Raw genomic sequence first — 24,973 nt, forward strand, 5'->3', positions numbered from 1 at the left:
TATTTCACTTGGATGCAGCTCCATCACTGCTCTCTACATTAATGGTGGGGGTGGAAGGGAAATAGAACCAAAGAGCTAAAAGAAACAGATAAGTATGAGAAAAAAATGTGTGAAGCTTGCTGGGCAGACTGGATGGGCCGTTTGGTCTTCTTCTGCCGTCATTTCTATGTTTCTATGTTTCTATATATGGTAGCAGAATATCTCACCTCGGTCACACATGGAGAACACAGAAAGACCCTGACCAAATACAGAATAAAGAGACCTGAAAGTATAAACAAACATGCTGAGAAGAACTGAACTGGAACCCCCAACAAGCCAGATACCCAGAGCGAGGAACCAAAACCCTGATGGAGCGGTTTGACCCTGGGAACAGTCAGAAGGGTAAACTGGGAAACAGGAAGTGTTCCTAGCAATTAGAATGCTTCCTAGCTGCCTCGGTCATGGAACTTCATCCTGTAGCTCCTGTACCTGTGAGCAGGGGCAGACTGCAGGAAAATATCGGCCCAGGATATTTTTTCAAAACTGGCCCATAGGGTATCTGACACCCTCAGTACATAGGATGGGCTCTGCCATGGCCTGTCAGGCCTCCAGGGCCAGTGCTAGCTTTTTTGCTCCCCCCCACACCCACCCCCATCATCAGCCTCTATATGTAGGGCAACAATGGAAAAACAGAAACATGAACACAAAACCTATAACAGAGGACTCGGCACAATTATAATGCCAATGAATACTTCAATAATTTTATTCACAGATTTAAATCAATCATCTTTAATTAGAACCAACATGTGCTAGAAAACATCACATATTAAAACCATCAACGACGCATTTCATTCATAACATCCATTCATACACCATAACCCTAATACCACTAAAATTTAACATTAACAACTTGGGGATATACCATTACCACTCAATGTTCACATGCCCAACATATAGCATTTTTATAGAATATAATACATGTGTCTAACAGCTGTTTATTAATTGGCAAAAAGCCTACAAACAAAATATTGTAAATTTTACAATCATGTATTATATTTGTTAAATATATGTTCTCGTTGTTATACACCCATTATACACCCAACAGGATACCTGTTTCACCCAAAATTTAGGGCTTCCTCAGGGGAAAATTGTGTATTCTTTAATGGCACGGAGATGGTATTGAGATGATGACAGCACAACCGTGCCATTAAAGAATACACAATTTTCCCCTGAGGAAGCCCTAAATTTTGGGTGAAACAGTTATCCTGTTGGGTGTATAATGGGTGTATAACAACGAGAACATATATTTAACAAATATAATACATGATTGTAAAATTTACAATATTTTGTTTGTAGGCTTTTTGCCAATTAATAAACAGCTGTTAGACACATGTATTATATTCTATAAAAATGCTATATGTTGGGCATGTCAACATTGAGTGGTAATGGTATATACCCAAGTTGTTAATGTTAAATTTTAGTGGTATTAGGGTTATGGTGTATGAATGGATGGTATGAATGAAATGTGTCATTGATGGTTTCAATATGTGATGTTTTCTAGCACATGTTGGTTCTAATTAAAGATTATTGATTTAAATCTGTGAATAAAATTATTGAAGTATTCATTGGCATTATAATTGTGCCGAGTCCTCTGTTATAGGTTTTGTGTTTATAGTTAGCAACAGAGGTGTACGTACGTTACATTATTACCAAAACAGAAACATGACCATTCTTCCTAAAACATTAAAAAATAAAATCAAGAAATATAAAACATGAGCCAGGCATAGCCAGAACTGAGTTTTTAGATGAGCCCAAGGTTAACAAGGGTGGGCAGTAAGCATACAGGTCTGAACCCTACTAGCTGTCCTCTTATCGATAAATAATGCCTTAGTATGCATCTTACAATGGGTTCCTTAGTAGTCTACAACAGCCCTTATGCATCATGAGTGAAACATTTTAGAATATTTTAACGCTATTATTTCAAGCACATACCAACATTAAAAATTCCTTATTAATCTATATTAATTTTATATTTGTTGCAATTAATTAAACAAGAATATCAGGTAAAAAGCAAAGAATACAAACATCAGATCCAATTATGTCATAAAATATCAATGTATTCTTTTTCAAATCTTCTTTCCAGAAAGGCAGAGGTCACCATAACCTCAATAAAATTGCAATAATAATGAGAACAGGTGCAGAGGAAAGCTATGACAGTTCACATTGCAACCCAACATGAAAAAAAAACCTCTATTCAAATTCTGGGGTCACCGCTCTAAAAAAAAAAAAAAAGAGACCCCCCCCCCCCCTCCACTGCTAAACATTTTGGGAAGTAACACAAACAAACCCCTGCAAAAAAAAAAAGGCACCTAGAACCTTAGCATACCATATAACAGAACTGACTCTCAGGACTCAAATAACAGCAACCTTGTGAAAAAGAAGCAATGCAAATACTACACCAGGCCTTAGAACATTAATACACCACCTCCAGAGAAACCACACGCTATCAGCAATTCTGCACCTCAGTCACACACAGGCAGAACACAGACTGACCCTTACCTAATACAGAAATAAGGGACTACAAATTAAAAATAGAAGCATGCAAACAAAACCGAAATAGAAAGCCTGAGAAACCAGACTGTGAACAGTGGAAAGCTAAAGAGCAAAATACAAAATTATAAGAAATGCACATACCAAAAGATGGCATATTCCAACTGCTAAAATCTCAAAATATATTTGTTTTACCTTTGTTGTCTGTTCTTTTTATTTTTCTAATCAGCTGGTCCAAGTCTCTTTTTTCCACTTTTCTCTTGTCAGTCTTTTCCTAATTCTTTCCCAGGGTCACTTTTCCCTTTCTGCTTCTTCTGTCTCCTATCTTCTTCCCTTCCTATCTCTCTCACTCACACACACAAAGGCTCATGGTGTCTCTGAAAGAATCCTTTACACACACAAACTCTCACTCTCACATGTTCCTCCACACATACAAGCTCCTACTCACACACCCAGGCGCCCATTCTCCCATACTCACACCCAGGCTTCCATTCTCACAACATGCTCTGGGGCTCACCGCGAACCCCTTCTTCACCATGGCGGCCTTATTTCAGCGGGTCTTCGCTGCAATGGGGACGGGCTCCCATGGCGGCCTTGTTTCGGCGGGTCTTCTCCTGCTAATGCCACCATCCTTCCAAGAGTGCCAGGAATTAAAAAAAAAAATCACAGGTTGGAAGCAACCAGCCCACTGGGGGAAGCCCAATCCCTGGAGAGGGCAATCTGCCCCTGCCTGTGAGCTAGATCTACAGTCCTCAGCAACCCCAGAATGCCTGCTTCTTGTAACTCCAGCTCCTCTGACTTGGTATCGCTGATGTACCTATCTCCAAAGCACCCACATCCCTGCAGCCAACACCTCTGTGTCATCTGTCTGCAGAACTCCCCCAATCAGCTATTCTCAGACTGATATCCAGGAATCCTGACCCAACCAAGAAACTTCCTTGATTTCTGTAATAGGTTAATGTATAAACAGGCCGATGCAATATGGGGATTAGCGCGTCCAAAACGCTCGTCCAATCCAGCGCCTAGTTAATAGCGCTCATCACATGTAAATTCCATGTAGATGAGGCTATTAGCTAATCCCCACGATTCAAAACATTTCCCGCGCGGCCATTGCAACGTGGCAAATTTTATGCCAGCCAGGGGCTGGAGTAAAGGGTATGCTGCGCTCAAGGGCTCACTGGGAAAAGAAAAAATTCCTGATTTCTGTGATTCCTCCACTTAGTATGGCTGCAAGACTAAGCGGAGGAATCACAAAAAGCAGGGAAAAACGTCTTGAACAAATTCTTGGGGAAAAAAAAAAATTCTGGGTGCCCAATATAGACGCACAAGACGTACAGTCCAGGCCGTGTGTCTTGTGCTGGCATCTTGTGCCAGTGGCGAGGGGGTGGGGGGGAAACGGACGCTTGCATTGAGCTTCCGTTTTCCCAGCCTGCACTGACAGCCACCTCTCCTGGGCGCCCGATGCCGAGGAGGCACTAGGGACGCACAATGTTCCCTAGCACCTCCCTTTTAGAGCAACCCCCCTCATTTAAATAATGCATCTCGCGCTCAGGGGAGGTGGCTGGGAGCATGTTAGGAGAGTGGGCGCTCAATCATGTAAGCCTGATTTACGCGAGCCGCCATTGCATCGGCCTGAGCGTAAGGTGAGTACCGTGTTAGTCCACTTAGATCCAGAGAAATAAAGGTCAAGGAAGTTGTAACTGACACCTCTTTATTGGGCTAAATACACTTCCAAGTAGCTTTCGAGAGCTGTGTTCCCTTCGTCAGGTCAGTATGATTGCCACTAAGAATGGTGCTGTCTGGACACTCAGTTGCTGGGTGGATTGCAACAGCAAATGCTACATTTTCTGTGTCTAATTTTCTGTTCCAACTAGAGCACACTAAACAGCACTTTATATTATATTTCTCATGTTCCTCTCATTAAACTTCGTGGAATTCTTTTTTTTTTCCAGATTACAGAGATTTCAGAGGATTCATTGCTGGCGGCTACAATGGAATGGTTAACAAAGAAGGCGACCTGACAGCGCTGGTGGGTCACGGGACTGGCTGGCCTGTGAAGAAAACTCAATTCAAATCAATGTGTTTCCCACTTTAAAAGAGCAGTGCAGTAGGAACTGTTTGCAGGTGACACAAAAATCTGCAACAGACACACACGGGGAAGGATGTAATAAATGGAAGTGGACTTGAAAAAAATGGAAGCATAGTCAAGGCTTAGAAACAGTAAAAAAAAAATGTGTAAAATTTGGGGTAGAAAAGCACATTAGGCCGATGATCAATTAGGAGAACAAGGACTGAAAACTTCCAAACTGCAGAGGGGCATAGGACTAATTACTTCAAATGACCTGAAAGTTGTTAGCTAGTTTGATATAGCAGCTGACAGGATACTCGGAGGCATGGGGAGAGATATCATTAGTAGGAGGTAATATTGCTTTTGTATAAGGCCATACTTGAAGTGCCAGGGTCGATATTTAAAAAGGTTTGACTGGCTAACTTTTGAAGTTAGCCGGACAAGCCCCGAGGTTTGAATATTCCACCTCGCCAAGTGGTTACATTTTTAAATGAGTCAGCGGTTAAGATTTAGCCGGATAAGAAAGAGGCACTTCCGGCGCATTCCGAGAGCCTGGCTGACAACTGCGCCAGCACTTCCACCGCAGCCCAGCAGGAGGAGGTAAGGGCCTGCCTTCCTTCCTTCCTTCTTTCCGCTGGGCTTCTGGGTGCAGGTAGAGGGTGTGGATTTGCAAGTCAAATTTGTTTTAAGATAGGTAAAGGAGGGGAAATTGGGCCGCTGCATTGTTTGGGCCGCACTACAGGTTTTTTGGGGTTTTTTTTACTTTCTTGGTGGGGGGGAGGTGACGGGAAGAGAGCCACTTGGATACCTGCTACATTGTTTTATTCTCTTGGAGGGTGGAGAGTGAGGAGGGTGGAGCTACTACTGCTCACCTGTTAGGTTTTTCAATTTTTTAAGGTAAGTTAGCTGGAGAAAGCCCCACTCCCAGAATGCCCCTCCTTTTATCCAGTTAAGTTTTAAGCGGGCCATGACTTTCCCAGCTAAAATTTATCCGCTTGGTGCAGTGGGAAATTCAAAACTCTGGGTTCGTCTGGCTAACTCCCAAAGGTAGACGGACGATCCCTATTCAATACTGACCTGAATACAGATGTATCCGGTGGTGATTTTCTGCCAGGTCGCCAGCCTGGTCCCTTTTTGAAGTTACTTCCTTTTCCTCACTGCTGCAAGCTGTTAGGAAATGGCTCGGCCCCAGAGGAACTCCGAAGAGGTGCCGCGGCAAGCGAGGCATGCCCGAGCATGGGCTGGACAGGAGGGAGGCTGGACAGAAGACTGGAGAGACTGAGCCTCCTCCGGACCTGCACGCTTCGGGAAGACCAGCAACGCAATGGTGGTCTTATGAACAGTCACCCGACCGTTCCAAGACCTTTCGGACCTGCCGCTAGGTAAAGGCAAGAAGCAGCAGGACGGATGAAGTCCAGGGCAGCGAAGACCAGAACATGGAGATTCAGACGAAGACTCAGGAACAAGGTACTTGGAGGCACAGACGAGGACTCAGGAGCGAGGTTCAAGGTATTCAGAAGACTCAGGCAAGGTTCAAGGTATTCAGGAGACGCGAGCAAGGTTCAAGGTATTCAGGAGACTCGAGCAAAGTACTGGACTGAGACTGCGACACAGCGCGCCCTACATAGTCCACCCGCGGGACTGGTCGCGGACCACGCTGGACTCGAAGTAGCCTCTAGACGAGAAGTGGAGTAATGAACGGAGCATGACTCAGAAGCTGTAGAGGCCTGCACCGGGGTGCACCCTACATGCCAGTGACTGGTCGCGGACCACGCTGGAACGGCACAGGTACTAGTAGAGTCTTTGGCATGGGCGGAGCGAGCACAAGGGACTCCGTAGACCAGGGACAAGTCTCCCAGAGGTTTGTGCTGCAGAAATGAGGAAGGCATTGCACCACGAGGTGCTCTACACTGCCCATCCGTGGGACTGGTCGCAGACCACGACGTGGCACGCCAGGAAGGGTGGCAACGAGGAACCAGGAGTTCAGGACATCTGGACTGGGTCACGGACATCAGGAATGGAGAACAAACATCTGGACTGGATCACGGACATCAGGAACAGCAGGCAGATATCTGGACTGGAACATGGACATCAGGACAAGACAAGGAGCTCCAACGAAGAACAGGAAACACAGGACCTTGAAGAAGAGCTGGAACAGGGACAACTCCTGGAGCGAAGGACAGGAAGATCCCAGGAGCATCTAACTCCTTGCGAAGGCAAAGCTGGAATGAACGCTGGGCCCTTTTGTAGGGCTGAAGAGGACAACGCCCAGGGAGGAGCTAGCAGGGGACCACATCTGGCTGGCCCTTTAAAGGCAGGTGCGCGCCCACGCCTAAGGAGAGCTGGGAGAGAGCAGGATCCGCTGGTGTCCTCCTAGCCACATGGAAGGCCCAAAGAACCAGGCAGGCAGTGAGAGCAGCCCTGCCATGAAGCTGGAGGGAAGGCAGGCTGCAGGAAGCGCAGGAGGGCTGCAGGCACCTGCAGGGATGGCGCCTCCCTGAAGGGAGATGGACAAGGACAACAGCAGGCACCAGCAGGGACGGCCTCCCCACCGGGCAAGGACCCCGGCAGCAGTGAGCACCTCGGGAGCGGCTCTAGCCGCATTGGGGAGAGCAGGAGCTGCAGCGGCTGTCCCAGCCGCATGGGAGGCTTCTGGCGACTCGGCCCTGCCGCGCAGGGCAAGAAGGAATGCCGCCTCCATGCCAGGGAGGTCAGCGGCGGTCTGCCGCGCCAAAAATAGCTGGGGGACCGAGAGGCAAGTCAGCGGCCCGACTGGCCACAAAGGTAGGGAGCCTGCCCGTGCTCCTCGTGGGCAGGTTCACAGCACAAGCCTCAGTCCAGTACCCTTTTATTTAGAAAATTGCCACTAGATGTATGTTCTTGCCGAGTGGCGGGCTGTGAACGAGGTAAGCCAGGGTTCAAATTCCGCCTCTGCACGTTGTGGCTTTGGGCAAATCACTACACCCTCCAAGGGCTCATTCACTAAGCCATGTTAGGCCATTTATTAGGGGTGTGCATTCGGATTGACCGCATTAGTAAAACGCAACTCATATTTTTTTTTTACTTAAAAAATTGATTCGACATAAACGATCGGATTTCCCACATATCGAACATAGATATGTTCGATATGTGGGAAATCGCGATTATTGAGCCAAAATAAAAATATAAACCCCCTCACCCTCCTTAATCCCCCCCCCCCCCGACTTACCACAACTCCCTGGTGATGGAGCGAGGAGTGAGGACGCCATTTCTGCAATCCTTGGCGAGAAGCATGTGACGTCGGCGGCACGTCGAGTGACGCCGGCGTCACGTGATTCCCGGCTCGTTCGCGCCGGACGGCTCGTTCGGCCCAAAAAGAACTTTTGGCCAGCTTGGGGGGGTCAGGAGGCCCCCCCAAGCTGGCCAAAAGTTCTTTTTGGGCCGAACGAGCCGTCCGGCGCGAACTTGCCGGGAATCACGTGACGTCGCGTCTGAGTGACGCGGCGCCACGTGATTCCCGGCGAGTTCGCGCCGGACGGCTCGTTCGGCCCAAAAAGAACTTTTGGCCAGCTTGGGGGGGTCAGGAGGCCCCCCCAAGCTGGCCAAAAGTTCTTTTTGGGCCGAACGAGCCGTCCGGCGCGAACGAGCCGGGAATCACGTGACGCCGCGTCACTCGACGTGCCACCGACGTCACATGCTTCTCGCCAAGGATTGCAGAAATGACGTCCTCACTCCTCGCTCGATCACCAGGGAGTTGTGGTAAGTCTGGGGGGGGGGATTAAGGAGGGTGAGGGGGTTTAAATTTTTTTTTTGCACATATGTACATATACCCAACTCATTGGATTTTTTTTATGTCCATATTGGCCGCAAGTGGGACCCCCTTTCGGACATAAAAAATATGAACATAAAATTTTGCTCTGCACATCCCTACCATTTATCATGCGAAAAACACTATTTTTCATGTAATGAAGGACCTAACATGCGGATAACATGAGATATTTGAAATATCTCATATTATGACGGCCCTAGCTCTGTGCATATTTAAATCTGCTCATTGGCAAGCAAATACATGCTAAGGAGCTTATTAATACCCTAAACTATGTAAATCAAATAACACGGCTTGATGAAAAAATTGTGTTATTTGATTAGAAGTTGATTCGTGTTTATTTGATTAGAAATTAACAACAACTGAAGAGTTGTAGCTAACTTCTCCCGGGATCCTCAGGATGTTAACACCCGTCCCAAGGCTCCTGGGGCCCTGCTTTGAGTAAGCACCCCCCCACTCTCCAAGAGGAGTGTAAAAGACCAGGGTCTCTGTAAAGCCCCTGTCTATCCCCTCTGCCTGCCTCGGAAGTGGCCATTGATGCAGAAAACATTTTTACTTTTTACAGTCAGCACAAGCCCTGCACCCCCAACCCCTCCCTTTCACTAAAAAATTCCAGCCCTAAGAAAGTCAGGATTCCCATCCCTGGATCACCCCCCCCCCACACACACAAAGAAAGATCATTGGTGGTCCAGTGGACCCTCACCCCAGATTATCCCCCCTTAAAGACAAAAGCTGCCATGGTGGTTTAGTGAACCTCATCCCCAGGATCTCCTCTTACTTGTAGAAATCACCCTGGTGGTCCAGTGGGGGCCCTAAGAGTTCCTTAGACTCTGGACCCGGTAGCAGCCATCTTGAAAATGGCCACACCCAGATTTTGCTCCTATCATCAGAGCAACTTTTGTCTTTAAGGGGAGGGTGGTGGTCCGGGAGTGGGGTCCACTGGACCACCAGGGATTTTTTTTCAGCGTGGGGGAATCCAAGGGTGGGAGTTCCAGCCTCTTGGGGCCAAATGTTTTTAGATAAGGGGGGGGGTTGAGGGCGGGGCTTGCACAGATTAGAAAAAATTTGATTTTTTTTATTTTGCAACAACAGCCGCCTCCAAGGGCGGCAGGAGCGAGGGAGTGGGGGTGTAACGGGGGGGGGGGGGGTGTCCTGTGCAGACCCCCTGGATTTTACACTTGTCTGAGGTGTGCTTACTCAGAGTCACCGGCCTCTTTTAGTGATAGTGGCCCCACAATCCCGGGGCTGCCATTGTACGTTGTTTGGGGGGGACTTTTGCAGCCCCAGTATTTTTCCCCTGCGGGCTGCTGTATTTTCCCTATGGGAAAAATACCATGGTTTAGCGAATGACCCCCTTAAATTGTGAGCCCTCTGGGGACAGAGAATTACCTACAAAGCCTTAATGCAATCTGCTTTGAAGTGCCTGAAAAAGCCGAATATAAAATAAATCAAATCAAATAATTGACTTCAGACGCCTAACTAGACATTTGCTTTTACCAACTGAGGTCTAAAAAAATCATGATCAAGGCCCACCTGTTTATTGTGAAAGCTCCTGGTTAGATTCTGTACCGAAAATCTGATAATTCTACAGCACGGTTCTTGAAATTCTATGGCGATTGATTCATTTTCCTTTGATAAATAAAAGATTTGCAGACTGTGCTGTGGTGATGGCTAGGCAGACACTTCAGAGGGAGCTGTGGTAGGGGAACGCTGGACAGGCAGGCATGCAGGCAGCAGTGGTGGTCGCAGCTTTCTGGCAATGCTGAAGAAGGGGGTTGATTCAGTGTCAGTTCCCATGGCCTTGAAAGGGAGGAAATCCACCCGTGAGGCAAAGACTTGATCTAAGTTCCGAAAGGAATTAAACCAAATTATGGAAGAGAGCCCACGCAGAGGTTATTAAGCACAGCAGTCAAGAATATAACATCAGGTCCCAGGGCTTAGGCAAAGCCTGAGTGCTGGTAATAGGGAGATTATGGCAGAGGTAGGACCACCACTCACTCTACACAAATCCTGTTTCTTAAAGGCTTTCTCTAAGTACCTGCCCCTTGTTACTGTTAGAAACAGGATGCTGGGCTAGATGGGCCCTTTGCTCAGTATATCAGATCTCATGTACAGCCTTTTAGGGGAGTATGAGCAGCCTCCTCTCTTCCCATCACTAGGAATACAAGACGTCATCTCCTGCCAAAAATAAAAACCATGAGGGGGCCTGTTACACGAGCAGTCCTTCCTAGTAAGCTCTTTAGGGTAGGATCTCAATGTGTCTGCCTTTTCACACTTAAGCACAGTCCAGGCTCTTAGGTCTCACTAGAAAGTCTAAACTATCCAATTCAGCGGCTTAGGTTGGCAGGCTTTCCAACGAGAGGGAGAGAAATGTAAGTACCGGCTCATTTGGCTTCTGACAGTAAACCCCAGCCTTACTTTCCTAATCTGAGCTTCCTTCTCTACTTGATGGCTCCAGCTCCCTTTAAGCTGATAAAATCATTGATTACAATAGTTGATAACTGCCTGGCAATCTCTGTTGCCCTATCCCAGGAGCTTCACGCGACTAAATGTAGCGACAAGCCTCTTTGTGCTCTGTAAGTAATCTATATAGGTGCAGTAGGTGCCATTGTATATGTACAGTCACAGTTAAGACTAAAGGAAACGCTGGGGGAGCTCAGATCCTACCCTGTGCCCATGTGGTGAAGCAGATGAGTGAAGAATTATACAGAAGGCGGAAGGACTTGGTGGGGGATATGAAAAGGAGGTAATACTGGATTCCCTGCATCGACATTCTTTATGGCTGGGTTCTCTCTTTTCTTCCTCAGGGCGCAGAATTCGCTATCTCTCATGAAGATTTTATGAAGAACATTTTACCTTCCTTATCAGAGATGGATACTGTTCTGTTTATCTTCACGCTGGATGGTGAGGATTGTTTACATTGTTGGGGCTGAGGTGGAAGTAGATCAGAGGTCAGCATGGGGTAACAGAAACAGTGTTGACAACACACATAGGTGTGTTTCAGACACATGGAGAGCCATACTGAGCGCACTATCTTCAGGTTCTTAATACAACCATAACAAACATAAAAATATCCTTACTTATTCCCTATTGATGAATACTTCCTCCATTGGTCCCATAGCAAGCTTCCCGTCTGAGTTCCAGTCTCTTGCCAGAAGGCATATTCACCGAAGGAACAGCTTCATTTAATTTATAACGCAAGACAATATATAATATCCAAAATGAACATAAATATAGAGTCACTCATTACCCTCACCTTTGGAAACACTATCGAGCCGATTTTTCTGTGTTTATTTTCTTGGGTGCTCGTGACAGAAACCAGCGGAAGCGTGGGATGTAATAACGGCCGTGTAAGCTAATTAGATACGCGCAAAAAATCCACGCACATCAAACATACGCGCCATAATGCTCACAGTAACGCACGCTCATGGCCCTATATAGTAAACCACGTAGACATCCACGCAGAAACCCGCGTGGACATCCATCGACGTGTAAACACTCTCATTTGATTCTCGGGGCAAAAGCCTTTCTTTAAAAAAAAAAAAAAAATTAGTGGTCCAGAAGTTGATGTGAAGGTGGGTAGAGCAATATCTAACGCCTTCATGATCAGACTCCTACCGCCGGCGAGAGCATGAAATGCAGATTGGTGATTCAGCCTCTTTGAGAAGCTGCCTTCTCTCTACCCATTCCGTCCGCCTCTTGGCTGACTCACAAAAGCATTAAAAAAACTGGTCTCCACATCGGCACTTTCACTTACCTCCTGCCCTGACCCAGGTGCTAAAAACCCACATTAAACAACCCACACTAACCTAATCTCTCTCCTAGTGCAGCTCCCTGCATTGCCTGTAAATAGATAATCGCCTCCTTTGCATGCCATTATCATGCAGTCGCACAGAAAACCTGCGGTTCTGCAAGCGCGCTTGTACATGCTTTTTTCTCACTCACAAAACCCTTATTATATACATATGGAATTTTAAATGCTGTACTTATGTTTCAGTTAAATGCTCTAATTAATGTTTCAATTTTGTAAACCGCTTTGAGCACTTGCTGTTAAGGCAGTCTAGAAATTCCAATAAACTAAACTAGAAAAATAGCCAATCAGTAGCAACCTCTGCAAGAAAAGTTAATTGGCAATTCGCCAGCCACAAATATTTCCAACCTCATAGGGGTCAATGTAATAAAATGCACTGAAGCTGCCGCGGGTTTGTACGCGCCTCTGCACGCGATTGTATGTGCGTTTTCCCATGCAAAGCCATATATGGTTACCATACAATACAACAATTAAGGCATTTACAGCCAGAACATTTATATAATATGTCCAGGCAATTTCTTTATCTAAGGAAGGCCAAGGTGCTTTCTATTTCATGGCACTCTGTGCAAAACTCTATCATAGTACACTATACAGTTACAGATATATTGTTTCTCTTACTGTTCTTTTATTGTTCATTCCTGTCACTTCTCACTCGCCTGCCGTTTATTTTTCCAGCTGCTCTTGCCCCTTGCCCCCTCCCCCTTCTCGCCTGCTCCTCCTACCCCTACCGTGTTTATTGTAATTTCTGCCTGCTTCAGTTATTTGTAAACCGGCGTGATGTGACCTACGAATGTCGGTATAGTAAAAGCTTTTAAATAAATAACTAAATAAATAAATACACTGAGGTCAGAAACTGAAAAAGAAAATCTGATTCACCCATTTCTTGGCAGAAACTGAGGTGAATTGCTATTAAGCCCATCTCACGACCAAAAATAATTCCTATTCAAGGCTGGAATACAGGCTGTAGGGAAGGCTGAATATAGGGAAACAGTGTGCAAAAAATGAAGCATTTTGGGCATGCCCTGATCTGAGCTCGGAATGCATTGGCTACCTCATTTCTCTATGCTTAAACCCGATTATTCCTTTTTCAGACATGCAAATTTACTCAAATCACATTAGTCACCAATAGAAAAAGATGGGGAAAATACATTAAGGGGTAGATTTAAAAAAAAAATACGCGCACGCGTCCATGTGGGCGTGCTACCCGGCGCGCACACATGGGTGCGCGATTTTATAACATGCGCATGCCAGTGCGCGCATGTTATAAAATCGGAAGCGGCGCACGCAAGGGGGGCACAGTTTAGCTAAATTTGCGCAGCGACGTATCGTCGGCCTTCCCCAGTTCCCTACCACCTACCCTAACCTCCCTTCCCCCTTTTTTTTGTTTTTTTGAAGTTGCTGCTCCTCCAGAGCAGAAGCAACTTGCGCGCTCCGGCCGACTGCCAGCGTGCGCTCCCCCGGCACAGCGGCAAATGACCGCTCTACCAGTGCCTCCAGCCCCACCCCCTCCCCACTCCCCAGACCACCCCTCTCCGCCCCCGGACCACCCCCTTTTCAGTCCCCGGCACTTTCTCGCGTACCGGGATTTACACGCATGGCCGGGCCCGTTTGAAAATTGGCCCGGCACGCGTAAAGCCTGGCCATGGGCGGAAACCCCGGGATTTATGCGTGCCAGGTTTTTAAAATCTGGCCAAAAGCATGGTGGGCCATAAGGTCAACACAATCTAAGGACAAGAAGACAAAATGCTTGCCCATTTCCACAACACATATTCTCTGATACAGAGAAGGGCAACAAAAATGCTAAAGGGGATGGCCAAACTCCCTTGTGTAGAAAGACTACCCAGATTTGGGTTCTTTAGCTCGAAAAAGAGACTGAGTGGGGATATGATTATAATGTATAAAATCATGAGTGGTGTGGAATGGGTAAATAATAAACAGTTATTTTCCCTTTCAAACAATACTAGGCCATAAAACTGGCAACCAGAAGATCTATAAGAAATCGTAGGAATTTTTTTTTCACTCAGCGCGCAATCAAGCTATGGAATCTGTTGCCAGAGAACGTGGTCAAAGCAACTAACATAGTGGGAGTTCAAGAGAGGTTTGAACAAGTTCCTGAAGAAAAAGTCCAAAAACAGTTATTAGGCAGGTAGACTTGGGAAAGTCTGCACTTATCCCTGGGAATGTAAAATAAGAAATAACTCAATTATTGGGGATCTGACAGGTACTTGTGACCCAGACTGGCCACTATCAGAGACAGAACGCTGGAGTCAGTGGACCTTGGTCTGACCCAGCATGATGTTTATTTTCTTATTTACCCTGATTCTATAGTAATCAATTGGGAAATCCCCAGTATTCATACAGACACAAACACTAGGGATGTGCATTTGTTTAAAATAAATGTGCAAAATGCAATGAATAAGGCTAAACTGTTTCATTTGGGGGGCCCTGAACCGAATCAGGGATCCCCCTGAATGAAACAAACATTATTCGTTCATCATGTTTAAAACTAATGCATCGAGCTTAGTTCTAGGCCCAAAGCCGGGGCCTCACCTAGGGTATAGGCCAAGGACCAAAGCAGGGACCATGGCCTATGCCCGTGCACAATGCCGGGGCCTCACATAGGGCATAGGCCGCAACCCAAAGCAGGGGCCATGGCCTAGGCCCGAACGCAACTGTCACAGTCTCAGCGGTCGCACTGGCTGATGACGGAGCTTTGGCCGAGATCCCCCAAAATTAAGAAAAAAAACCCTAATCTACCGGGTAAGCCAACAAAGGCAGGATCCCGATATTGGGGCCTTGGCTTAGGCCAGGGCCTGGAGCCAGGCCTGACTCCATGCCCTGACCCACAGGCTGGGTCCCAATGCTAGGGCCTCAGCCCAGACCCAGGTCGGAGGCCAGGTCCCAATGCCTGGGACTTGGCCTAGGTGGGAGGCTGAGCCCAGGCCTGAAGCCCTGACCCACCCTGGAGGCTAGTTATAATAAGGGACAGCATTCACATGACCCTAGCCATTATATGGGCCTACTGGCTACTAGATGGTGAAGCGATGTCAGCATTGGGTAGAGGAGAGCTTGGGGAACATTGGATAGAGGAGAATATGAGGAACTTTCTAGTTCCACACAAACCAGTAATGCTGGCTACTGGATTATAATTTGTCACGCATAAGGGCTCCATCAGTGCCATAGTCGTGTTCTGTCTTTATGCAATACACTCCTGAAAGCACCCCTACCATCTTCTGAAGCACAGCCCTCATAATTAGTAACTAGCACAGTGCCTTTTAGTCTATGGCTCCCTGCGCACCACCTGTTATTGGTGCTCTGAACAGGGATGCACGTCAGTACTGATGGAGGTAAGTACGTTATCTACCAAGAAATGGTCACTGTTTCCACTCACTCTTCTTGCTCCTTCCCAAAAGCCTGCTGTTCAGAATCACCAAAGAGTGCCAAATGCCTATCATCTGTGCCTTGGCAGCATTAACAGATACGCTGCCTTTAAATGCTGGTAATGTGCTGCCTTAGTGGGGCAAAACACAGTATAAAAAATGTGTGCATCATGAGCTCTTGTTTAAATCCTGGTAAGAATGGCAGCCAAGGGTAGAAACTCTGCTGCCTCCTGCTGATGCTTGCCCGCTTTCCTGAGGTTGGTCCTCCAGGAACAGCATTGGAACAAGGAGGGACGACCCCTGATGTGTCCACCTACCAGATCAGGTAAACCTGACGTGTCTTGTCTCCTAGCTTTCTGGGCGAGGACAGGGTTCACACACACAGTGTCGATGAGTCCATTAAATGATGCTGCAGTAAACATGAGTCTTTTCTCCTGTCCTTCTCTTTTTTTTGCCTGTGCAGTTGTGCATTGTAGGATTGTTTTCCTTTCTGTGGTTTGGGTGCAGTCCACTATTACGTGCAGTAGAAAAGGCACTGCCAGGGTTTGAGCAAGCCCTAGGCAATTTTGGGGCAATGTTTCCACAAATCTTGCTGCCAAGAAGAGGCCTCAGGTTTTGGGTGAAGTGGAAGCCAATGGCTGGGAAGATGGAAGAGAGTGGCGTAGCCAATCACAGGTCTGAAGTACTTAAGAGTGGTGTCAGTAACCAGGCATGGCACTCCAGGAGCTAGGCCACGAGTCAGGAACCAGGCAAATGAGTCATTGCATCAGCAAGGCTTGTTTGTTCCTTCTGACCTTATATCCTGCTCCTCCTTAGAGCTCCACTCTTTCTTGATCCTGCAGGGGGGGAGGGGTAAGAGAGGGGGCAGGCAGCTAGGAAGGGTGTCTTAGAGAGTATATATAGATATTTCTACTTTACATGGGTTTCTAAAGTATGTATCAGGGATTCTGTTTCACCTGTGTTCTTGAGGTTCATCTGCATAATCTCCTGTCTCTAAGGCTGACATTCACTGGGTTCCTAACAGGCATGTGCTGTCTCTGCATTCAGTGAGCAATGTCTGTCATGTTGCTTGTCTTTGTCTTTCTTGGTGCCACTGTATGTCTTCTCTCTTCTGCACATCCTTCCTTTCCATCTTATTTCTTCCTTTTCCCCTGATTACGCAGGCATTCAATAGCCTCTTCAAAGTGCCGATGTCCTGTAGACCAAGCATGCCAAGAGGGACGCATGCATGCATGCCTTCCCAGCCTGGTACTTGCTTTGGAGAAAAAGAGATTCCTCCTTTTGGAAGTGTATTTATATGTACTGCCTGGCCTGCTTTGCACCTGCTGCTTACTGATGGGTTTTGGAGGCATCCTCAGTAACTGTCATTTTCCCCTCTCTGTCGGCCTCGCCTAGGCATGCTGATGCTCCATTTTCAACAGTAGCAGGAGGGGAAGGATCCCAGGCAGTGAAGGGACGACCCTCACCCTGTCCAGAGGCTCTGGAAACCTGGCAACCTGTTTTCTGCCATCTCCCCGAGAAAGGGAAAAATCAATAACACCGTTTTGTTTTTTATGTAATAAATAGTCTTTTGGTTCTACATTTGGTGTCCTTGGTGGTTTTGCTGGTGCAGTAGGTGAGGACTGTCAAAAAGCTGCTTTTCAGTAGATAAGTGCCACAGCGTGCTGCAGGCATCATAATATTGTCTATTTAAACGTGGTCAGAAATGGTTCCAAACAGGACATTTTTCCAGTTTTTTTCCTGCGATGTTTTTCTTATTCCATTCTATTGAACATGATCAAAGTAAATAAAATAAAAATAATATAGCAGATGCTTGTTTCTGTGCTAATCCATGGTAGGAAAATAAAATTTAAAAATCATTGTTCCTTTCATAGGAAATATTGGGAGCTACGTAGGCAACAGACGTAATCCTCTTGTGAGCTAGAGTACATATATTTGGATTAAAAGCTTTGGGGAAGAGAATAGGTACTCCACAGATGTACACGCTTGGGGCATGGGCTGGGGTTAATCAATCAACAGTTGTAGACAGGAGCCTGAGAATATCAAGGGTAAGTGAGTTCAACCTCCTATATGCTCCAAATATCTTTTTTGGGCTCTTCTGAATATCTTTTAGTTTGAAAATACAATGAATGATGGTCAAGTGTGCCTTTGTACAAGAATAGATGCTCTGCAAAAGACAATATTTGGCCACTCTTTGCCTCCTGGAAGCTAAAACCACTGGTGATTAGGGATGTGAATCGTTTTAGGACGATTAAAATTATCGTCCGATAATTTTAATATCGTCTTAAACCGTTATGGAACACAATACAATACAGATTCTAACGATTTATCGTTATAAATCGTTAGAATCGTGAGCCGGCACACTAAAACCCCCTAAAACCCACCCCCGACCCTTTAAATTAAATCCCCCACCCTCCCGAACCCCCCCCCAAATAACTTAAATAACCTGCGGGTCCAGCGGCGGTCCGGAACGGCAGCGGTCCGGAACGGGCTCCTGCTCCTGAATCTTGTCGTCTTCAGCCGGCGCCATTTTCCAAAATGACGCCGAAAAATGGCGGCGGCCATAGACGAAAAAGATTGGACAGCAGGAGGTCCTTCCGGACCCCCGCTGGACTTTTGGCAAGTCTCGTGGGGGTCAGGAGGCCCCCCACAAGCTGGCCAAAAGTTCCTGGAGGTCCAGCGGGGGTCAGGGAGCGATTTCCCGCCGCGAATCGTTTTCGTACGGAAAATGGCGCCGGCAGGAGATCGACTGCAGGAGGTCGTTCAGCGAGGGTTCCGGCGCCTCGCTGAACGACCTCCTGCAGTCGATCTCCTGCCGGCGCCATTTTCCGTACGGAAACGATTCGCGGCGGGAAATCGCTCCCTGACCCCCGCTGGACCTCCAGGAACTTTTGGCCAGCTTGTGGGGGGCCTCCTGACCCCCATGAGACTTGCCAAAAGTCCAGCGGGGGTCCAGAAGGACCTCCTGCCGTCCAATCTTTTTCGTCTATGGCCGCCGCCATTTTTCGGCGCCATTTTGGAAAATGGCGCCGGCTGAAGACGACAAGATTCAGGAGCAGGAGCCCGTTCCGGACCGCTGCCGTTCCGGACTGCCGCTGGACCCGCAGGTTATTTAAGTTATTTGGGGGGGGGGTTCGGGAGGGTGGGGGATTTAATTTAAAGGGTCGGGGGTGGGTTTTAGGGGGTTTTAGTGTGCCGGTTTTTCGATTTTTCGATTTTTCGATTTTTAACGATGTTCCGGCGAGGGATGGGGTTCGGGAGGGTGGGGGATTTAATTTAAAGGGTCGGGGGTGGGTTTTAGGGGGTTTTAATGTGCCGGTTTTTCGATTTTTCGATTTTTAACGATTTTTAACGATTTTTCACGATATTTTACCCCCCCAAACGGCAACAATACGATTCCCTCCCCCTCCCAGCCGAAATCGATCGTTAAGACGATCGAGGACACGATTCACATCCCTACTGGTGATGAATCAAACCCTTAGATGGTAACTTTGATACCGGCACGCAGGCGCACATGTATGCACGTATGCTGGCTCACGCCAAGGGATGTGGCCATTTTATAACATACGCACGTATATGCACGCATGGTATAAAATAGACTGTACGTGCGTACATGTGCGCACAATTTTATATGGATGTCTCTACCTCATAAGTGGGGGCAGTTTAGTAGACACGAGCACCAATGCAATTAGCAGTTTCCCCAGTTCGTTCCCAGTTCACCCAGGTAAAAGGAATTCCTAAACCCCCCCCCCCAAGTTAATTAGCTTCCTTTTTACCCTTTTAGCTCCTACACTTAAAACCCCGCTGACTAGCCTAGTTTTTCTTTATTTTAGGCCTTACACGCCCTCCTTAGCAGAAGTAAAGGTACATGGTAGGGGACCCCGGCATGCGCACAAGTGGTTTCATTTATAAATCCTGAAACGCCCGTGCCCTGTCCATGCCCTACCCCTTTTTTCAAACAAACAAATTTTGGGCGCATGCCGGGAGATACGTGCATACGCAGGCGCCTTTTAAAATCCATGCGGCATGGGCCATCCTGACTTCTGCGCTTATCTCCCGGCTTTAGTGCTCTCCGGGCTTTTAAAATTCACCCCTAGGTGCATACGGTTTTAGTACCTCAGCTTTGAACCAGTGTTTCAGCAAGATTGTCGCCGGCAAGAACAACAGAGCCTGTCTGCTGTTATTGGTCTTGGCACTACTCAGGGATGGTCAATTCTGTTCCTTGAGAGCCACAAATAGGCCAGATTTTCAGGCTATCCACAGTGACTATGCATGAGAAAGATATGCAGACAATGGAAGCAGAGCATGCAAATCTATCTCATGCCTAGTCATTGTGCATATCCTGAAAACCTGGCCTGTTTGTGGCCCTCAAGGACCGGAGTTGATCACCCCTGGTATAACTGTTCTTGGTATTAAAGGGAGTATCTCAGTGACATATTTGAATATTTGCCTCACTTTGACTTTTAGATGAACTGCCTGAGATCGAGAAGTTGGCAGCTCTAGTGAAGGAAAAGACATCAAATTTCCACGCTGTCTCCCATGCTACAGCTGGCCAGTACCTACCAGTAAGGGCTTATTCATAGATTTATCATTGACATGCATTGCCTCATTCATTCCCCTCTTTGCTTTCTCGGCTACTAGAACTATACTAAGTAACATGAGGGCAATTGTACATACCGATTTACCTGGATAAGTAGGTATTTATTACCCTGTTAGAATACTATCCTCCTCCTCCTCCCTCAGAATGGGTACTTCCATTAGTTTTAAGAGAGGCATTTCTGGGGGTGTAGGTTGGGGGAGTAAGCAGTGCATGTATGGGCTGGCTCCTGGGTTTTATATATAAAATCTGTCCTGCTGATGAGCAGCTTTTTTTATTCCCAGTACTATTGCAGGTAAATTTCCCATTCAGAAGTTTTCTCAAAGTATTACCCTGATGAAAAAAAAAAAAAAGATGACAAAGAATGGTTTGGTTTTAAATTGTGACAAGACGACGGCAGTATGGTTGGGAAAACGTATTCCTCTTGTAATCCCACGAGATATTGCTCCTGCAGGTTTTTCTGTCACCTTGCAAAAAGAGGTTAGAAATTTTGGCGGGCTATTTGATTCTCAGTTGACTCTAAAATCCCAAGTGCAAAAGATTGCTAGGCCAGCCTTTTTGAAATTGTGTCTAATCTTAAGCCTTTGTGAGTGATTTTAGCAGTTTTGGAATGTACATTTGTTATACAAGCAATAGTTCTTAAGTGCACTTGATTATTGCAACTCTTTATATTCAGGCCTGCCTAAATATCTCCTTCTTGTTCTGCAATTAGTTCAGAATGCTGCTATGCATGTTGTTTATGGCCTGCGATGAGGAACAAGGAGAAAGTTACTTTTAAGGTGCTTGCAATAGTTCATCAGGCAGTTCATGGTGACAGTTTTTGTCTTTCTGATAGATTTTCCTGGTATGCCCCATTAAGAACGTTGTGTTCCTTGTCGCATAATTTGCAGCCTGATCCTCCTAGAAATGTGTATCATCTTCAAGACAAAAGTCTTTTTCTATTGCAGCTGTTATTTTATGGAACTCTTTGCCTTTGGATATTTGTAATGAATGGGATTATTTGAAATTCAGGAAACTTGTAAAAGCATTTCTGTTTGTTCAGGCAACTTAATTGCAGACTTTTATTATTTTATTGCACTAGTTTTGTTATTTATTTTATTCTATACCTAGTGTTGTAATCCGCATTGGACAAATGGAAAAATTGAAGAATATAAGATGCTTAAATAAATAGAATAAATGTATATGCATATTTTCAAATGTCTGTGTGCTGTTTTATCCCTGTCAGAGGAGTAAAAGGAATCCTCAAAACCTTTACCGATACAGAACATGAAGCGAGGATTGTCTGTTTTAGCTGTCAAATAATTCAATTTGCTAATGTTGCTACCTAAGGCCCTAGCATTAGAGCCTTGCTAGTGGTTCAGCAGTCCGTCTTAAGGCTAGATTTTGGTTGTTTTGCTTTATTTTATTATACGTTTTCCCTTCTGCTAGAGAAAATCAGAAAGCGTTTAGGGTGGGGTGAAGGAATGAGGATCAGTGAGGGCAGTTGGCTGTGTACAGATCTCTGAAGAAGAAAAGCTTTTCATGACTATCTTTGTCTGTCTGTCCTCTCCCTTTACTACAGACCTCCACAAAGAAGCTTTTCCCCAACATCATCAACATAACATGGCCCATTTTATTTCTGGAGTATGAAGGGAATTTTATCCAGGTGAGAAGACTACATCACACATAGGAATAGACTGAGGCAAGGCCCAATCAGTGCTGTGCACTTTTAAGTTCAGGTATTCATGGGGTTTTGATACGGAACAAGCATGTTAAGCAGGAATAAATAAACCAGCTGTGTTAGAAAAATGCCTTCATTTTACCTGTAATTGCCAAGGATCTTTTCTAAACAATCGCTATTGGATGGAGGTGGTGCTGAGGGGGGGGGGGGGTGTCAGTTGCTCACGGGGTGATCAGATAATAACCTTTCGGTTATTTTCTGTCCTGATTGTGCAGTCATTTCAGAGGGAATTAAGCACCAAATGGATCCTGAACACCATCAGTACTGGAGCCCATGTACTTAAGGGGAAAATCTATCGGAACTACATGATCGACTTCAAAGTCAGCAACACAAAGTGGTTCCAGAGGGCGGTGTCTGTCATGCAGGTATTATTCAGCTCACGAGATGGATTTGATTATCAGTCATCTGAGAAAGTAGGAACAAGTTGGTTGTTTTTTTTTCCTTTGGCAAGTCCGGTTCACATTTACCATGTATATTATTTATCCTATTATGAATGTGAGCTTTGTGGTTCCTACGATAGCTCTGATCTGTGCATCCCATACGATCTGTTGTCTGCCATCGTCTTTTCACTTGCATTAGAACCTTTCCACGGTTACTTTCTTCTTGCTTCTAAGTCCCTCCCTTCTCTCTCAACAATTCCGTATCAGTTTTAGGTTTTTCTACATATTCAGTTTACCAAACTTAGGTAAGGCCCTCACTTGTTCATTTGAGCAGTGCCAGGCACGGAGTGAGAACCATAGCTTTGACGAAATGCAGTTTTCTGAAATATCAGGGCAAGGCTGTCTTTTATGTTTGTTACAGGCAGTCCCCCACAAGTACATCACATCAGCTATCTATTCTATACTAGTACATTGCATAATCATAGATCTCAGTTAAACCAACCAGTAGATCACATAATCATAGCTAGGTTCATGAATTCATAGAATTTGATTTCTCATCTAAACTAGTATATCACATACTCATAGCCACTGATATCCTGCCAATTATTTATCAACAGCACCCTGCTCTGTTGAGAGAAAACTTTCCGTTTACATAAACTAATTTAAAAAGCGTCTCCCAACAACCTTCAAAAGGCCCTCATCGCATATCAATGCTCATAGCATTAAATATCCCTCCCATCCACAGTAGTATTTCTCTTACTCATAGTTAGATGTTCAATCTAGATCAATGATCCCAAACCTGTCCTAGTGGACCCCCAGCCAGACTGGCTTTCAGGAGATCTGCAATGAATATGCATGAGACGGATTTGCATGCAACAATGGAGGCAGTGCATGCAAATATATCTCATGCATATTCATTGCAATCTATTATTTGACTGCCCTGTAATTGTGGACTGGCTATAAGCAACAAGAAAATAAATGTATTTCTTCTTGAGTTGTATTCCTTATTCTTTTTGTTGATGGTTGCTGTTTTCAAATGGAATTTGTGTTCTATATATTATAATGTTGAAATATATAAAAATAAAGGAAAAATAAAAAAATGATCTGGAAAAGAGAACGATGAATGAGGATGAGAGGTTATGCAGGATAGGGCTGTTCAGTTTGGAAAAGAGAGGAGATATTATAGAAGTTATAAAATCATGAGTGGGGTGGAACGGGTAAATAAAGGATGGTTATTTACTTTTCAAATAATACTAAAACAAGGGGACACTCCATGAAACTAAAAACCCAGCCAATTTAAAACAAATCATAGAAAGTACTTTTTCAATCAGAGTACTATCAAGCTGTGGAATCTGTTGCCAGAGGACGTTATCAAGGCAACTAGCATAGCGGGGTTTAAATGAGGTTTGAACAAATTCCTGGAGGAAAGATACATAAAACATTATTAGCTAGTAAAGAAAGCTATTGCTATCCCTAGGAGTGAGTAACAGGAATCAGATCTACTCTATGGAATCTGCCAGGCACTTGCCACCTGGATTGGGCAATGTCAGAGACAAGATTCTGGGCTCAATGGACCTTGATATGTACTCTGAGGGCCGGATCTTAAGAGGTACGCGCGGGCGTACATTTGTGCACGCAACCTGGCGCACACAAATGTACGCCCGATTTTATAACATGCACTCGCAGCCGCGCGCATGTTATAAAATCCCGGGTTGGCGCGCATAAGGGGGTGCACAATTGTGCAACTTGCGCGCGCCGAGCCGCACAGCCTTCCTCCTTTCCCTCCAAGGCCATTCCGAAATCGGATCGACCTCGGAGGGAACTTTCCTTCCAGCCCCCCCCACCTAACCCGCCCCCCAGCCCTACTTAAACCCCCCTTTACCTTTATCCTATAAGTTGCGCCTGCCTCTGGGCAGGCGTAGGTTGTGCGCACTGGCCGATGGCCAGCCCTGAAGGCTCCGGCCCCGCCCTGCCCCACCACGCCCACACCCCACCCCTTTTTTAAAGCCCTGGGACATATGCGCGTCGCTGGGCCTATGCAAAATAGGCTTGGCGCGCGTAGCCCCCCTGCACACATAAATCCAGCCAGATTTACGTGCGCAGGGCTTTTAAAATCTGCCCCTGCCCCATCTACGTTAGTAGATGGGAGGGATATATACTGTTATGAGCATTGATACATGATGAGGACTTTCTGGAGGCTGTCAGGAGCTGCTTTTTAAATTAGTTTATTTAAACAAAAGGTTTTCCCACGACAGAGCAGGGTGCTGTTGATAAAGAATTGGCAGATTATCACTGGCTATGAGTGTAGTATACAAGTTTAGATGAGAAATCAAATTCTGTGAATATGTGATCTACCGGTTGGTTTAACTGAGATCTATGATTATGCAATGTATCTCTCCAGATTAGGATGTACCATGGTATATCATATATACATATAGATAGATACAGATATATATAGAGAAATATATATATATATAAAGAGAGAGAGAGAGAGATAATATACCAAATTTAATTTACATAAGAACCCAAGTTCCATGTACATAAGAACATAGGACTTGCCATACTGGGTCAGACCAAGAATATATCAAGCCCAGTATCCTGTTTCCAACAGTGGCTAATCCAGGTCACAGGTACCTGGCAGGATCCCAAAGGGTAGATAGATTCCATGCTGCTTATCCCAGGG

The 24,973-nt window shown here is 45.8% G+C and overlaps 1 protein-coding gene across 2 annotated transcripts in view; it reads left to right on the forward strand.

Annotated features, from left to right (window-relative positions):
- The window catches only part of GCKR (glucokinase regulator), a 142,080-nt gene that overhangs the window by 111,580 nt on the left and 5,527 nt on the right, over positions 1-24,973 (forward strand). For both annotated transcript variants that reach the window (XM_029596365.1, XM_029596364.1), the window contains exons 13-17: positions 4,482-4,558; positions 11,210-11,306; positions 20,061-20,158; positions 21,752-21,835; positions 22,126-22,275. In XM_029596365.1, coding sequence (XP_029452225.1) covers positions 4,482-4,558; positions 11,210-11,306; positions 20,061-20,158; positions 21,752-21,835; positions 22,126-22,275 — 506 coding nt within the window. The remainder of the gene's footprint in view (positions 1-4,481; positions 4,559-11,209; positions 11,307-20,060; positions 20,159-21,751; positions 21,836-22,125; positions 22,276-24,973) is intronic.

Source organism: Rhinatrema bivittatum, chromosome 3, assembly GCF_901001135.1.
Source record: "Rhinatrema bivittatum chromosome 3, aRhiBiv1.1, whole genome shotgun sequence".
Classification (NCBI taxonomy): domain Eukaryota; kingdom Metazoa; phylum Chordata; class Amphibia; order Gymnophiona; family Rhinatrematidae; genus Rhinatrema; species Rhinatrema bivittatum.